The following is a 14,056-nucleotide window of genomic DNA, read 5'->3' on the forward strand; positions in this document are numbered from 1 at the left end:
GCCAGAAGCCCCACACCCCAGGCAGGTGACGGCAACCCTCCACAGGTGAGTCCCGGACCTCAGGGAGTCTGGATGGCTTCCTGGACCACCTCTTCTCCCCGTGCCTCAGCGTGAGTGTCCTGCACGCAGACCCCACCCCACTGCTGCCCCTATGCCCCCGGGGCCTCTGCTGCCCCTCCCATCCCTCCTAGGGCTCTAGCTCTGACCTTGGGACCTGTGACTTTTGTCCCTTCAGGATCTGCAGCAACGCAGGGCTCTGAGTGACCGCATGAAGGGAGGGGGCGCCATGGGGCCCATGCAGCAAGGCAGCTATCCCGTGGGTGAGTGCGGGGCTGAGCACCCATCCAGAGCCTCCCTGCCCAGCAACACAGGCAAGCATGGCCTGGGATCCCCACACAGCTGCAATCAGAGCTCCGGCCAGCACCCTGGTGGCCCGTACTCTTCTCTTTGCCTGGGGCTAAAGGGAGGATGTGGGCCCAGGTAGGGACTGACCAGGGGGGGCCCTGTTCCCTCAGTGTACTCAGGGATGATGCAGATGCCCGGATACCAGCCAGCCATGATGCCTGCACCCATGCCCATGATGCCAGCAATGGGGGCGGTCCCCGCCATGCCAGGTAAGGCTGGACTATAGCCACTGGGTCCCTTCTCAGGGAGGGACTGGAGGAGGGAGGGTGTTGCCTGAGGCCTAGAGGGCACAGTGGGCAGAGGGCTGGGAGCTCAGCCATGGCGCTCATCCACCCTGACTGCCTGCCATACCCCCAGCCATGGTGGTGCCACCGCAGCCGCAGCCGCAGCCGCAGCCACAGCCACAGCCCCTCCTTCCCAGTGTGGACGCGAGGCAGCTGGCAGTCCAACAGCAGAACTTCATCAACCAGCAGGCGCTGATCCTGGTGAGGATGGGCAGGGCCCGTGGATTGCCTAGTGGGTACAGATCTGTGTGGCGAGGCTAGGCCAGCTCTTACCTGGCACACCACCCTTCCCCCATCAGGCCCAGCAGATGACCACCCAGGCCATGACCTTGTCCCTGGAGCAACAGGCAAAGCAGCGCCAGAGCCAGCCCCTGGAGCATCATGCCCAGGCCCAGGCCCCTGGAGCTGCCTCCGTGACTCCACCCCCAGCCATCACCCCCAAGCCCAAGAAGACACCCACCCCCCAGAAGGAGCCAGAGCATGAGCTGGAATTGGTAGGTGCCTGCCTGAGGGTGAAGAGCTGAGGCCAGGCAGGTGGCAGGGCCGGGGTGGGGAAGCAGGCTCCAAGGCCACAGAAGTGGGAGACCTGGGGTGGGGGGCGCGGGGAGATGCAGGAAAGATGCTGCCAGGCCCCAGCCCCACGGATCCAAGTGGGTTTGCTCTGTGAGTGGCAACTTGTCTGGCAGGGCTGCTCCTTCTCTTTCCCTTCCTGCCACAGGGGACCTCACAGGAGGCTGAAGACAGGCCCCGGCGGCCCAAGAGCTTCCAGCAGAAACGGGACTATTTCCAGAAGTTGGGTGAGGGCCCTTGGGGTGGCAATCCCACACAGAAACTCAGCCACCGCCCCGGCCTGGCCGGGAGACGGCGGGGTGCACTCTATTCCTCTAGGTCAGTGTGGCCTATCCAGGAGCCCAGACGGGTGGGCTAGGTGGAGAGTAATAGCGAGGGCCATCTGGGACATTTACAGGGCAGCAGCAGATCAAGGTGAAGACGATGAGGCCTCCGGCCAAGGTGAAGATCCCCCAGCGGGAGGAGCAGGAGGAGGAGCCGGAAGAAGAGAGACCGAGAGCAGGTGGTGGGGAGAGGGGGTGGGGGCAGGCTTTGTGGTTCTGCACAGGGTCTCACATCTTTCCTCTCTTTCTGGTCAGTGCCGTCACCTCCTCCTCCCCCAGTAGTGAAGAAGCCACTGACACGAGATGGGGCCAAAGCTGCACAGGAGGCTGAGGCTGAGCCAGCCGCAGAGGTGGGGCCTAGCGGTGGTCGCCAGCCGGCCGAGGGCAGAGCCGTGGTGCGTAGCTCGGACCCTGAGCCCCGGAAGGCAGAGCCCAGCAGGGAGATCCGCAACATCATCCGCATATACCAGAGCCGCCCAGGCCCCATGCCCGTGCCCGTGGAGCCGCCCAGGTGCACCCCGGCGGTGGTGGGGAGGGGGAGGATGGCAGGGGCTGCCCGCTTCCCAGAGTCACCGTGTGGACTCCTGACCTCTTCCTTCTCTCAGGAAGCCCCAGATCTTCCTGAAGAAAAACAACCCTAAGGATGAGGCTCTGGCTAAGCTGGGGATCAGCGGTGCCTCCCTGCTGCCCTTGGTGAGGCCCCGTCCTGTCCAGAGCGTGCTGCTCCGCTCCAGAGCCCTCCTGAGGCTCCCCGGGGTAAACCCGGCCGCTAGTCACAGCCTGGGTGTATCCTCTGCCTCCCCAGACGCTGTCCCCCAGCCCAAGGAAGGGCCCCCCACCAGCTGTGGCCCCTCGACCCAAGGGCCAGCCATGGCCCTCCAACTCCATCAAGGAGAAGCAGGGGCCCCTTCAAGAGCTGTTTGGCCAGAACCCACCCACTGCCCAGAGACCCCCGCCTCCGCCAGCACCCCCACTGCCTCCACCCTGCGACCCAGCGACCCCTCCAGCTGAGCCGCACGGTGAGAAACCCCACATCCCCGGGTGGTGGGCTTTGTGGGGGGCGGGGGCAGGATTCCCAAGGGCCTCTCAGCGCTCACGGCCGAGGTCAGCTGCTTGCGCTTCCGGACTTTGGAGCCGTGGGTGAGGAGCCCCAGCTTCCGCGTTCCTGCGTGGGGCAGGGCCCAGGCACCCCTGGGGCCCGTCTGGCATGGAGGGACGTCACGGGGCGTGGGCCTCGTCAGGAGTTTAGTGACCCCGCTGACGTGGTCAGGGAGGGCCCACACATGTCAGGGACAGCAGGGAACATGGGAGGCTGGAGATGGAGGCCGGAGATGGGACGGAGCGGGGGGAGGGAGGCAGCGGAGGTGGACTGAGCTGGGCCACGTGGGGCCCTAGTGGGCCGAGGGTCTTCTCTCCCCGTGCCCGCATCATTCCTGCTTGGGCAGCTCCTCGCCTGATGCCCTTCGGCCCCTCCATCCGCCAGGCCTTGTGGAGCCCATGGGGGACCTGGGGATCTCCACCCAGCTGCTTGTGCCCTCCGGCAGCGTGTGCTTCTCCTACGCCAGCGCCCCCTGGAGGTTGTTCCTGCGCAAGGAGGTGGGCTCGAGGGCGGGCCGCAGCCTGGCCTCTCTGGGTCGGGGACAGGGCACTGGCTGTAGGACTACCAGCCTGGGGCCCCAGCATCTCCTCTCCACACACAGACACTGGGGGCTGTTTCCCCAGCCCCACCTCCTCCGGCCCGGGAGGCAGAGGTGGGGCGGGAGGGGGGCTGGGGGGGCACCGTCCGGGCCCACTCTCACTCGCCCCTGCCCTCGTCCAGGTGTTCTACCCCCGGGAGAACTTCAGCCACCCCTACTGCCTCAGGCTCCTCTGTGAGCAGGTGAGAGCCCAGCCTACCCGGCGCCTGTACAGACCGCCCCCACCCCAGGCAGGAGAGCAGCCCCAGTTGCGGGACGTTGGTGTGTTTCAAGCCCTGCCTTCGTTTATTTAATCCTCCCAACATCCCTCAGTATAAGGGCCATTTTTGATTTATGACGAGGATTAAAAATAAAGCGTATACAGCACCCAACACAGGCCTGGCACACAGAAGGTGCTCGCTGGTGCTTGTCCCTCTGCCACCTCTAGATGCTCCCAGATGCTTGTGTCTGTTCTCCCCAGTTCTACAGTAGCTGCCCACCCCCACTCCCCCAAGTCCTGTTCCTTCAGGGAAGCTTATCTCAGCTGATGGAGGAGCAGCAGCCCGACTAGTGCCGGCAGCTTGGGGGAGGCAGATGGGAGCTCTGGGTGGACGTGGCCCGGGGCTTGGAAGGCCAGGCATCCCTCCCTGCTCCACCCACGTGCCTATGGGGCTCTCCAGCTTTTCCTCCACGCGTGGCTGCTTCTGGGGTGGGTTGTGGCCTCAGGACCTGGTGGTGACCGCCTGGCTTTGCCCCCAGATCCTGAGGGACACCTTTGCGGAGTCTTGCATCCGGATCTCCCAGGACGAGAGGCACAGGATGAAAGATCTGCTGCGTAGGGTCCAGGAACCCTGGAGTCAGGGAGCTGGAGTGCTGGGGGTTGGGCCTGCCCAGAGGGAGGGAGTAGACTCTGGGGTCCCCGCTGTGAGGGAGCCTGAGGACGGCCTGGGGCCATTTCTGCCCAACAGGAGACCTGGAGGTGGGCCTGGACTCCCTGAACACAGCTGAGGACAGTGTCAAGAAGCGCATCGTGGTGGCCGCCAGGGACAACTGGGCCAATTACTTCTCCCGCATCTTCCCCGTCTCGGTCAGTGAGGCTGGGGATGGCAGTGCCCAAGGCTGGAGGCCAGCTTGGCCTTCCGCAGCAGGATGAGAGCTGGGGGTGGGCTGGGCCCCAGTGGAACTGACGAAGAACAGCACTGGCCTGAGCAGCCCCAGGGTGTCTTGGACGGTGGCGGGGAGCCCGGAGCCTGTCCATGAGCCAGCCACCTTCTGGGCAGGGCGAGGGCGGCAGTGATGTGCAGCTGCTGGCTGTGTCCCACCGGGGGCTGAGACTGCTCAAGGTGACCCAAGGCCCCAGCTTCCACCCCGAGCAGCTGAAGACTCTCCGCTCGTACAGGTGAGCCTGGGCTGGGGTGTGGCGTGGGCCGGCGAGACGGCCCCCAGCTCACGCCCCACCCTCTGCACAGCTTTGCTGAGGTGCTGGGAGTAGAATGCCTGGCTGGCTCCACCCTGGAGCTGTCACTGAAGAATGAACAGCTGGTGCTGCACACGGTCCGGGCGGGAACCATCAAGGCCATGGTCGAGCTGCTCCTGAGCGAGCTCAAGAAGGCAAGTGCGGGCCAGCAGGACGCCGGGCGGGGGGCCTCCAGCACCACTGCGTCGTACCCCGTCTGGTTTGCCTGGACTCGGGGCCGTCAGCCAAGCTCCTTCAAGCTGCCTGGGGTGGGGCTGGAACTTGGGGGCGCTTGGTGGAGAGTGACGCCAACGGGGGAGCAGGTGGGACAGGCAGGACGGAGTCATAAGTAGGCTGGCAGCTCACCCACCCACCTGCAGGACTCCGGCTACGTCATTGCCCTGCGAAGCTACCTCACTGACGACCACAGCCTCCTCAGCTTCCAACGGGGGGACCTCATCAAGCTGTTGCCGGTGGCCACTCTGGAGCCAGGTATCCCCGGGGCAAGCAGGGCGGCTGGCACCCGGCGGGCAGACGAGGTGGAGCCTCCAGGGGCAGAGGAGCCGGGGGGTGAGACACCACGCTTGGGTGTTTCCCCCAGGCTGGCAGTTTGGCTCCACTGGGGGCCGTTCCGGACTCTTTCCTGCTGACGTAGTGCAGCCGGCTGCTGCTCCGGACTTTTCCTTCTCGAAGGAGCAGCGGAATGGCCGGCACAAGACTCAGCTGCAGCACGGAGAGTGGGATAAGGCCTCGGAGGTGAGGAAGACGGGAGACGCCGAGGCAAGGCCTACCTAGGAGTCGAGGAAAGAAAGGGCTCGACTGCCCCAGAGCGGTGGAGGGCCACCCCACGCCTGGTGGGCAGCGCTTGGTCTGATGCCGCCTCTCTGCCCGCTCCCTATTTCTTGTCCTGTCTCCCCAGCAGGGCTGTGAGTTCCCTACGGGCAGGGGCTGGGCTGTCTGCCTCTTGTGTGGCCCTCATGGTAGCTAACTCAGCGCCACCTGGAAGATGCTCAATAAACAGCTCTTGACTTTCCTGGCTTCTGGTGGTGTGCTCACTGTAGCTGCTCTGCCTGCTTCTCTTGGGTTGGGCTGGGGTGGGGGCTTGGGCAGGGCTGCTGGACAGGCCGGGGACACTCGGGTGGCACTAGGTCTCCTGTGCCCTTAAGTTCCCCACCCACCCCTGGAGCCAGGCACACAGTGACAACTTGGCCACCAGCCTGTCCCCGTCTGTGGCCTACATCACCCTGCCCACAGACTCCGACTACACCATGCAGGAATTTGCCCTGCGCTACTTCCGGAAGCCCCAGACCCTGTGAGTGCCCTGGGCCCGCCCCATGCCTGCCCATCCTCAGTGTCCCTGAAGTGTGACACTCCCTGCTCAGAGCCACTGGGCCAGGGCTCTTAGCACCCTCCCTACCCAGCCTGGGATGGGGGTGGGAGGGCTAAGCAAGCAGGGCTGTCCTCCCCTCCGCCCCCTCAGGCTGGGCCAGACAGGTGAAGATGCCGAGAGGAAGGCCATGGCCAGCCTGGTGCAGTACAGCAAGGTAAGGGGGACGGTGGGGAGGAGCCGGGACAGCAGACCTGCCCCCTGGCCCCCATGGCCCCAGACCCACAGCCAGCCTCTTTGGCCGCAGGCTCCCATCCAGGCATCACTCATCAGCGTCAGTGACGAGGACGTGAACAGGCGGGCTGTGGAAAGCTTCCAGGGTAAGTAGCCACGGTGTCCTGGGTCGCCATGTCTGCAGTGCCTGGGACCCAGGCACCTGGTCGCCTTCTGTCCTTGAGTTCGCCGACTCGGGGAAGCTCACTGGTGGCTCCTATACCACATGGCCCTCACCCACTTCTACTCATGCCCAAGGGGCTGTGGGTTGTGTGGAGTCTGGGCTGGAAGGCAGCGGTGGGTCTGGCTTGCTATGCGCTTGGTGTAGCCCTGGGTGGCCACAGAATCTCTCTGAACCCTGTCTCCTCATCGGTGCAGCTGAGACTGCTGCTCTGCCTGGCTCACACGCATTCTGAGAGCAAGGCATGAGATGGCCCTGCATAGCGACAGCATGAGCCAGGGCCAGGCCCCCAGCCCAGCTCACCGTGCTTTTCATCCTGCCCGCAGCTCTGATGCAGTTTATGGGGGACCAGTCCAAGCCCTGGGGCAAGAACGACCTGGATCTCCTCTATGGGCTGCTGAAGGTAGGAGAGTGAGCTGGAAGCTGTGGGGAGTCAGTGAGCCCTGAGGGCCCCTTCCTGTCCTCCTGCCTGGGCCTCCACGGGACCCCCTGTCCCCTGGTCACTATACATTCAAAGCATCCAAAATTAGTTATCAAGCACCTACGTGCTGGGGGCAGGGCAGTGAACCAAGCAGGCCAAGTCCCTGCAGAGCTTACAGCCTGGTTAGAGGAGACACTCAGTAAACCCTGATGCAACGTGTCCAGGGCAAAGAGTGCCGTGGAGTGATAAAGCAGGGGAGGGGCTGCTACAGTGCAGAAGGCTTGGTGACAAGGTGACCCTGGAGCAGAGACCTGAAGGAGGCCAGGGAGTGAGGCACGTATGCATGGGGGCAGGGCCTGGGGGCACGCATGCAGGCAGAGGCGGGGGTGAGCCTCGGCCCCAGCAGGGCCAGTGTGGCTGGAGCCCAGTGAACAAGGGGGAGAGTGGAAGGCGTGGACCAGGAGGAACAGTGGGTCCGCGTCACGGTAGACCTTGTGGTCCACTGTCAGGACTTGGATTTTTCGAGGTCTGGGACAACACTGGAGGGTTTTGAAGAGAGACGTGGCTTACATTTCGTGGGGTCGCTCTGGCGGTTTGCGATTCTGGGAGTTTAAGGGCAAGGAGAGGGTTCCTGCCACGATCCCAGGTGAGACATGGTTGGCCCAGGCCCAGAGGCAGCAGCAGGGTTTGCTATGAAGTGCACGTGGGGGGTGAGAGCGAGGGGCCGAGGGGGACACGGAGGCCTAGGCCAGAGCCATGCTGGTCGCCCCAAGGAAGCCTGAGTGAGGACGGGGCCGGCCTGGTGGAGGAATCTGTTTGGGACGCGTTTAGTCTGAAGTCCCAGTCTTCCAGGTGGAGGGTCTGGGCTTTGTGGGAGAAGTCTGGGCTGGAGGCAGGCACCAGGAGTCATCAGCAGACAGAGGCCCAAGGGCACCGCAGCCCTTAGAGGTCAAGGAGATGAGGGGGTCAGCAGAGAGGACTAAGACAGAGGGACCAGAGAAAGAGGACAGGGCCGAGCACGGCCTGGAAGCAGGTAAAGATGGTGACTTAGTTGAGTGGCCAGTTGTGCAGATGTTATTAAGCCGAGTGAGACCAAGACCGAGAGGTGACGGTGGGCTGTCACCCTGACTTGGCCCCCAGCCCACAGCCACTGGCAGGACTTCGCTGACTTCAGATCCCACGCCATCCCTCACTCCACTGCACTGCACCGCACTGCAGCTCTGCCCCCGACCCACTACCCCCTGCCCTTCCTGTCCCCACAGCTGTGCCAGGAGGAGAACCTCAGGGATGAGATTTACTGCCAGGTCATCAAGCAGATCACAGGACACCCCCGGCCGTGAGTGTGGGGGACGGGCGGGGGTCGGTGGCGGGCCTCCCGGGGGCAGCCCAAAGTGCTGCTGCCCGGCCGGCCCAAAGCCCAGGCTCTGCCCTGCAGGAGACTCTGCGCTCGAGGGTGGACTTTCCTCAGCCTCGTCACAGGCTACTTTCCCCCGTCAACCTCGCTGATGCCCTACGTGACCAAGTTTCTGCAGCATTCGGCCCTGAGCCAAGGTGCCGGTGGGAGGGGCTTCCAGGCTGGGGTCTCGGCTGCTTGGGGAGGGGTTTGGAGATGCTCATGACCCCAGCCTGGCTCCTCTCTGCAGAGTTGGCCCAGAGCTGCCAGGAGCACCTCCAGCGCACAGTCAAGTACGGGGGGCGCCGGCAGCTGCCCTCCCCAGGCGAAATGCAGGCTTTCCTGGTATGGGCGGTGCAGGCGGCTGGGTGTTCTGGGACTCCCTCTGGGTGGGGGGAGCTGGGGCCTCTGCCCACTGGGGTACTGACCCCGTACCTGCTTTGGCAGAAAGGACAAGCAGCCCACCTGCTCCTAATTCACCTGCCCGGGGGTGTGGAGTACAAGACCAAAACCCACACTTTCACGGTGAGCACAGGGACACAGAGAAGGGGCTGGGGAGACCCAGGGAAGCCGTGGGCATCAGTTCTGGGGACACCCCTCCCCCCGCAGCCTCCCTCCCTCCCCAGCACCCCCGTCACGGCCCTGTCCGCATGTCCAGGTGGCAGCAGAAGTGCTGGAGGAGATGTGTGGGCAGATGGGCATCACGGACCCCCATGAAGTGCAGGAATTTGCCCTCTTCCTCATCAAAGGGGAAGGTAGGCCACCTGGCCTGGGGAGGAGGCGTGGCCCAGCTGGATTCAGGGATGTGGCCTTGCCTGCCAAGTCCGCTCTTCTGGCCACGGGGGAGGCAGCTCCCACGCTGGAGCTGGCAGGGCTGTGGGCGGGGCTGGCCCCGGGCGGCAGGGCAGGCTGTGGACCCGGTCTCCCCGCGCAGGCCAGCCGGTGCGGCCCCTGTGGCCCCGGGAGTACCTCAACAGCGAGGTGGTGGGTCCGGACGTGAGCCTGCACAGCTGGCGGCTCGGCTGGGAGACCCCGCTGCACTTTGATAATCCCACCTACGTCAGAACCCACTACGGCCAGGTCAGCCCCACTGGGCCCCGCGCTGCCGTGCCGCTGGTGCTTGGAGCCTCGGCTGCAGCTTGAGGGAGAGTCCCTCCCTGGGTGGGGGGAGGGCTTGAGGCCCAGGAGCCACCCACCAGGTGGGGCTTTGGGCACAGCTGCCCCCTCGCTGCTCCCCCTCAGGTGCTGTGGGACTACCTGCAGGGGAAGCTGTTGGTCAGCGCCCAGGACGATGCCCGACTCGCCAGGCTGGCTGCCTTGCAGCACCTCAGCAGGAACCACGAGGAGGCCCCCTCAGAGTGAGTGTGGACGCAGCCCTCACGCCTCCTGTCACCCCACCACCCCGACCCCCTCCTCCAAGGTCAAGGCCACTTGTACCCTTTGTGGCCCTAACCAAATGGGGGCTGGGCACACCTGCCCACCCCCCACGCTCCTCAAGGGCAGAGCCCACGCCTCATTCATGCGTCTGGATCCCCGGTCTCACCCACGGTAGCCACTGGTTCACCTACTTAGCATCTGCTGTATGCCCAGCTCTGACTGACCAGGCTGTGTCCTAGGCAAGACCTGCTGGCTTACTTGCCGAAGCAGCTGCACTGTCGGATGAACGTGGCCGCTGTGAGGAGACTGATGGGCCAGGAGCTGAGGCAGCTGCAAGGGTGCAGCTCTCAGGAAGCGCAGATCAGCTTCATAGGTGGGTCTGGGGCTAGGGGGCAGCTGGGGCAGAGGCGGGAGCCCCAGCAAGGAAGGGGTGAGGGTGGAGGGGCTGAGGAAGCTCTCCACCTGCCCTGCCCTCTCCTCTGTCCTGGGGGCAACGTCCGGCAGGTCCCGGGGCCCCAGCGGTCAGAACTCCTGCTCGGCCCCTCCATCCGCAGAGGCCGTGAGTGAGCTGCCCCTCTTTGGCCACACCGTCTACACGGTGCTGAGAGCGAGCGAGCCGGCCCTGCCCGGCCCTGGCCTCCTGGGGCTGAACTGCCAGCGCCTCCTCCTCATGGACCCCAGCTCTCAGGTGGGCCAGGCTCCTGACCCAAGTGCTGGCCTGGGCACTCTCGGGCCACTCGTCTCCCACCACCCACACGGACCCCTCCCCGCCCCCAGGAGCTGTGCCGCTCCATCGCCCTGAGGGACCTGCAGCGGCTCCGCGTGCTGAGCCCACTGGGGGCTGAGGGCTCCCCTGGCCTGGAACTCAACTATGGCTCGGCTGACAACCCCCAGACCATCTGGTTTGAGCTGCTGCAGGTGGGTGGCCGCTGCGCCCTGAGAAGGTGGCAAGCGCCCCACCCAGGCCTGGTGTGCCTGGGAGCCTGGGCCCAGGCCTCTGCCCACTGCTCCGGCGTGGTGGGGCTGGGGGCAGAGGCAGGGGGCTGGCTGGGGAGCCCTGGCCTCACATGCCTGTGCCCGCACAGGCCCAGGAGCTGAAGCACACCATCACCTTCCTGCTGGACCGCAACTCTCCTCCCACTTAGTGGCTGGGCTTCACCCAAGAGGGGTGGGGGAGGGGCGGAGACGAGGACAGGAAGCCTCTCTGGCCCAAGTCTCACCCGGACGGTCTCCTTTGGGTGCTGTCAGGCCAGTCTGGCCTGGACTTCACCGCTTGGCTGTTCTGGAACCTGCTGCAGTACAGCCCAGCTGGCCCACGGGGAGGGGCTGCTAGAGCGACTTCAACTGAGAAAGAGTCACGAGACTCCCTCTGGGGTGGGCGCTGCAGGAACTTGGCTTGGGCATCCGACGTTGCCCAGTCTGGGGAGATGCCCACCTGGGCCCTGGCCCAACCTGAGCATGAGCCCAGCCCTGGGAGCAGCAGCTGCTGAGGAAATAAAACTCTCGAGAGAACAGGGCTGCGTGCGTGTGCATGAGAACCAACAGGACTTTATTCCTCTGGTAACTGCCGCAGCCCCACCTGGCCTTCCCGACCAGGGGCTGAGAGGGAGCAGGGCCTGGCTGCTGCCCGTCTTCCCATGAGCTCTGCACCTGGGCTGGGCTGGAGGCTGGCATCGCGAGGGAAGACGGTGGTGGGGGCGGACCCGGGGCCAGCCCGGGCTCTTTCTGAGTAGGCCCCAAAGCCTCGGACCGGTGGGCCTCACCCCCGGCTTAAAACACGCTAAGTACACAGGGTGGAGGGGCCTTTCTCCTGTTCCTCTGGCAGCAGCCACACCTCCTGTCACTTTCTGATCTGAGGCTCTGGCCCAGAAAACCCAGCCACGAGGGCCGGGGAGGCAGGGAGGCTAGGAGAAAGAGGACCTCAGGTTTCGCAAGCAAAGAGAAAGGTGGGCTGACCTCTGACCTTGATTTGGGAGGTGTCCAGGCCCATTTCCAAAGCAAGGCGTGGCTGGAAAGGGGAAGAGCCTGAGAGCAGGCGATGCCCCAGCAGCAGGAGGCCGCCTACCTTCCCCGTTCCTGAGCGAGGCCCGGGCTGGGCCGCGGTGGAGTCCGGGGAGGACACCGGCCCCGTCGGGCAGCTGTCGGTCATCTCCGCGGGCCACACAGGCCGTGCCAGTCAGCTTCACTCTCGCACCGGGCTCGGCCGTGGAACAACTGCTTGATGACGTTCTGGGCCTCTTCCTTCACTGGATTCGGGATGGGGGAGAGTGAGAGCCAGTCTCCCCACTACAGGGCCCCCACAGCACCTCCCGGCCGGTGATGCAGGCGCTCACCGCTCCTTCCCGGAGACGGATTCTGGGTCAGCGAGTGTGAGAGGTGGCGGGCGAAGGCTTTAAACAGCTCCTGGGGACAGAGAGTGGAGAGGAGCAGAGAGCGCAGAACCTCACCCTGCTCTCTGAGCGACCCACAGCTGCGATCCAAGAGCGAGGCAGACCCAGGCAGTGGGCAGCAGGCTTCCGGGCTGGCCTGCTTCCGCCCTGCTTTCTCCGGGGGCTCACACTCCCTACCCACCCATGCACTGCACCCAAGTGCCTCAGGCTCAGGGGAGAACAGAGCCCATGCACCTACCCTACCTTGGATGCAAACTTGCCCTCCTTGTAGAAAGGGGTCAGACACTTGACCACGACGTTCGCAGCCTCCTTCAGCGAGATGCCAGGAGCCAAGAGCTGGCAGGAGCCTCGGGGGTTCAAGCTGCCCTGATCGCTGGCTGAGACGCTGCCCTTGGTCTCAGCTAAGATGGAGACGTTGGCTGAGGGGCATGGCCTCTTCTGAGCCTGGCTCTCTGGGTTCTCCTGGGCAGGGCCACAGTGGAGGGTCACTCTTGGACTCCCTGTTACCGGCCCCTCCCCTCCTGGAAGACTGGGCCTCAGCACCTCCTGGCTCCCTCTAGCCCAGCCCATCTGCCCTGGGATGTGGAAAGAAGAGATGATTTTCCCAAACCCCTACCCAGAGCAGACACCAGCCTGGTAGACAGGTATCTTCCCCCCTCTCAGTACCTGCTGGGGTCTGGGCCGCTTGCCCCTCTGTGCCTCCTTTGTGGGGGTGGGCTGGCCTTCTGGGGGCCTCTGGTCTCTGACTGGGCAGGCACTGGCCGGAAGGGAGAGCAGGCGTCAGAGCTCCAGATGCCAGCCGCACCCTCAGCCCAGGTGGCCCAGTGAAGCCCATCGTGGGAACAGGCCCCGGGCTTCAGAAGCCCAGTTAGCAGAGGGAATTCTAGAGGATTCCAGGACTGCCGGTGACCTCACCTTGGCCCCTCCTCGGAGCACTCCTCGGTCTGGGGGTGGGCAGCCAAACGTCCCATGGTTCCATCCTCCTCCCCTGTGCACTTCTCTGGGGCCGTCAGGGGTCCCCGTGCCCCGTCACGGCAAGGGCTGGCACCCTCTGCCCCTGGGGCTGAAGTGAGCGGAGGAGAGCTCTCAGTCCTTTGGTAGAAGAAGCGGGCAATGTTCTGGGAGTCCTTGAGGGCCGCTGCGGCCAGGAGCTGCTGCTTCTTGCCGACCCGGGCCTTGGCGGTAGGACTGCCCGGAGAGGGGCCTTTTGCCTTCTTCTCGGGGGAGGGCGCCCCACAATGAGCACCGCTCCCGGGGGCCTCTGCTCTGGGCCCAGGGAGGAGCTCAGCGCAGTCCTCATCCTGGCGGCCATGGGGCCGGCCGGGCGGCTCCTGCTCGCCTCCCTGCACTGGCCGGGGGTCTTGCTCCTTGAGCCGCGTCTTCTCCATCAGCTGAGGGGCCGTCTGGAACGTGCAGGAGGAGCCTTTCGGGAAACCAGCTCCCACCCGCTTGTGTTTGAGCTGTGAGGAGGAGAGAGGCTTCTGACCCCAGGTGCCTCCAGGGCACTCTCTTTTTTTTTTTCAGGGCACTCTCTAGAGGGCCCAGGGATGGCTGCGTGGGTGGGGCTCCCGGGAGTGGGGGCGGGAAAAGCGGGGCGGGACAAGGCTTGGGGGTCGGGCTGGCGAGACGGGCGCTGTGGAGGGCTGCAGAGGCGTAGCTGGCAGAGTACGGAAGCGCGAAGGCCTGCCCTGGGGCGCCCTAGGGCCAGGGCTGTGATGCCAGGAGAGCAAGGACTATGCCCTCGCTGAGGGCAAGGGGCCGTGCCGCCTCTCCTGGACCCAGGTTTGGTGGGGACACCAGGACACCACTCACCGAGTACACCTGGGAGGCCGGCCGGATGTCATACTCGCTGGGCTCTGGGGGCTCGGCCTGGGCGCTGCAGCTCCTGGCACTACCTCCCACATCGTAGGGCTGCCCATCCTTGGAGGCTTTGTGGATCTCAGCCACCTGGGGCAGGGACAGGTGGGAATGCTGTTGTTG

The 14,056-nt window shown here is 65.0% G+C and overlaps 2 protein-coding genes across 2 annotated transcripts in view; one reads left to right on the forward strand and one right to left on the reverse strand.

Moving 5' to 3' along the window:
• The window catches only part of MYO15B (myosin XVB), a gene marked incomplete at its 5' end in the record, with an annotated part of 30,774 nt that extends 19,764 nt beyond the window's left edge, over positions 1 to 11,010 (forward strand). Inside the window, 33 exon segments of the mRNA XM_081218642.1 lie at positions 46 to 110; positions 236 to 320; positions 516 to 614; positions 763 to 890; positions 989 to 1,183; positions 1,408 to 1,486; positions 1,657 to 1,761; positions 1,838 to 2,093; positions 2,188 to 2,275; positions 2,388 to 2,601; positions 3,066 to 3,178; positions 3,402 to 3,461; positions 4,018 to 4,093; positions 4,227 to 4,345; positions 4,539 to 4,657; positions 4,728 to 4,869; positions 5,095 to 5,206; positions 5,316 to 5,494; positions 5,863 to 6,026; positions 6,195 to 6,258; positions 6,349 to 6,421; positions 6,822 to 6,898; positions 8,179 to 8,252; positions 8,352 to 8,467; positions 8,560 to 8,654; positions 8,757 to 8,834; positions 8,968 to 9,064; positions 9,244 to 9,389; positions 9,552 to 9,667; positions 9,926 to 10,059; positions 10,241 to 10,374; positions 10,464 to 10,604; positions 10,772 to 11,010. Coding sequence (XP_081074768.1) covers positions 46 to 110; positions 236 to 320; positions 516 to 614; positions 763 to 890; positions 989 to 1,183; positions 1,408 to 1,486; positions 1,657 to 1,761; positions 1,838 to 2,093; positions 2,188 to 2,275; positions 2,388 to 2,601; positions 3,066 to 3,178; positions 3,402 to 3,461; positions 4,018 to 4,093; positions 4,227 to 4,345; positions 4,539 to 4,657; positions 4,728 to 4,869; positions 5,095 to 5,206; positions 5,316 to 5,494; positions 5,863 to 6,026; positions 6,195 to 6,258; positions 6,349 to 6,421; positions 6,822 to 6,898; positions 8,179 to 8,252; positions 8,352 to 8,467; positions 8,560 to 8,654; positions 8,757 to 8,834; positions 8,968 to 9,064; positions 9,244 to 9,389; positions 9,552 to 9,667; positions 9,926 to 10,059; positions 10,241 to 10,374; positions 10,464 to 10,604; positions 10,772 to 10,831 — 3,803 coding nt within the window. The 3' untranslated portion in view covers positions 10,832 to 11,010.
• A 204-nt stretch (positions 11,011 to 11,214) lies between these two features.
• RECQL5 (RecQ like helicase 5) overlaps positions 11,215 to 14,056 on the reverse strand; it is a 31,660-nt gene continuing 28,818 nt past the window's right edge. Inside the window, exons 14-19 of the mRNA XM_081219470.1 lie at positions 13,889 to 14,023; positions 12,992 to 13,536; positions 12,743 to 12,833; positions 12,320 to 12,538; positions 12,020 to 12,089; positions 11,215 to 11,932 (exon numbers count right to left, since the gene is read on the reverse strand). Of these exons, the coding sequence (XP_081075596.1) occupies positions 11,832 to 11,932; positions 12,020 to 12,089; positions 12,320 to 12,538; positions 12,743 to 12,833; positions 12,992 to 13,536; positions 13,889 to 14,023 (1,161 nt within the window). The 3' untranslated portion in view covers positions 11,215 to 11,831. The remainder of the gene's footprint in view (positions 11,933 to 12,019; positions 12,090 to 12,319; positions 12,539 to 12,742; positions 12,834 to 12,991; positions 13,537 to 13,888; positions 14,024 to 14,056) is intronic.

This window comes from Mesoplodon bidens (genome assembly GCF_964165515.1).
Source record: "Mesoplodon bidens genome assembly, chromosome: 19".
Classification (NCBI taxonomy): domain Eukaryota; kingdom Metazoa; phylum Chordata; class Mammalia; order Artiodactyla; family Ziphiidae; genus Mesoplodon; species Mesoplodon bidens.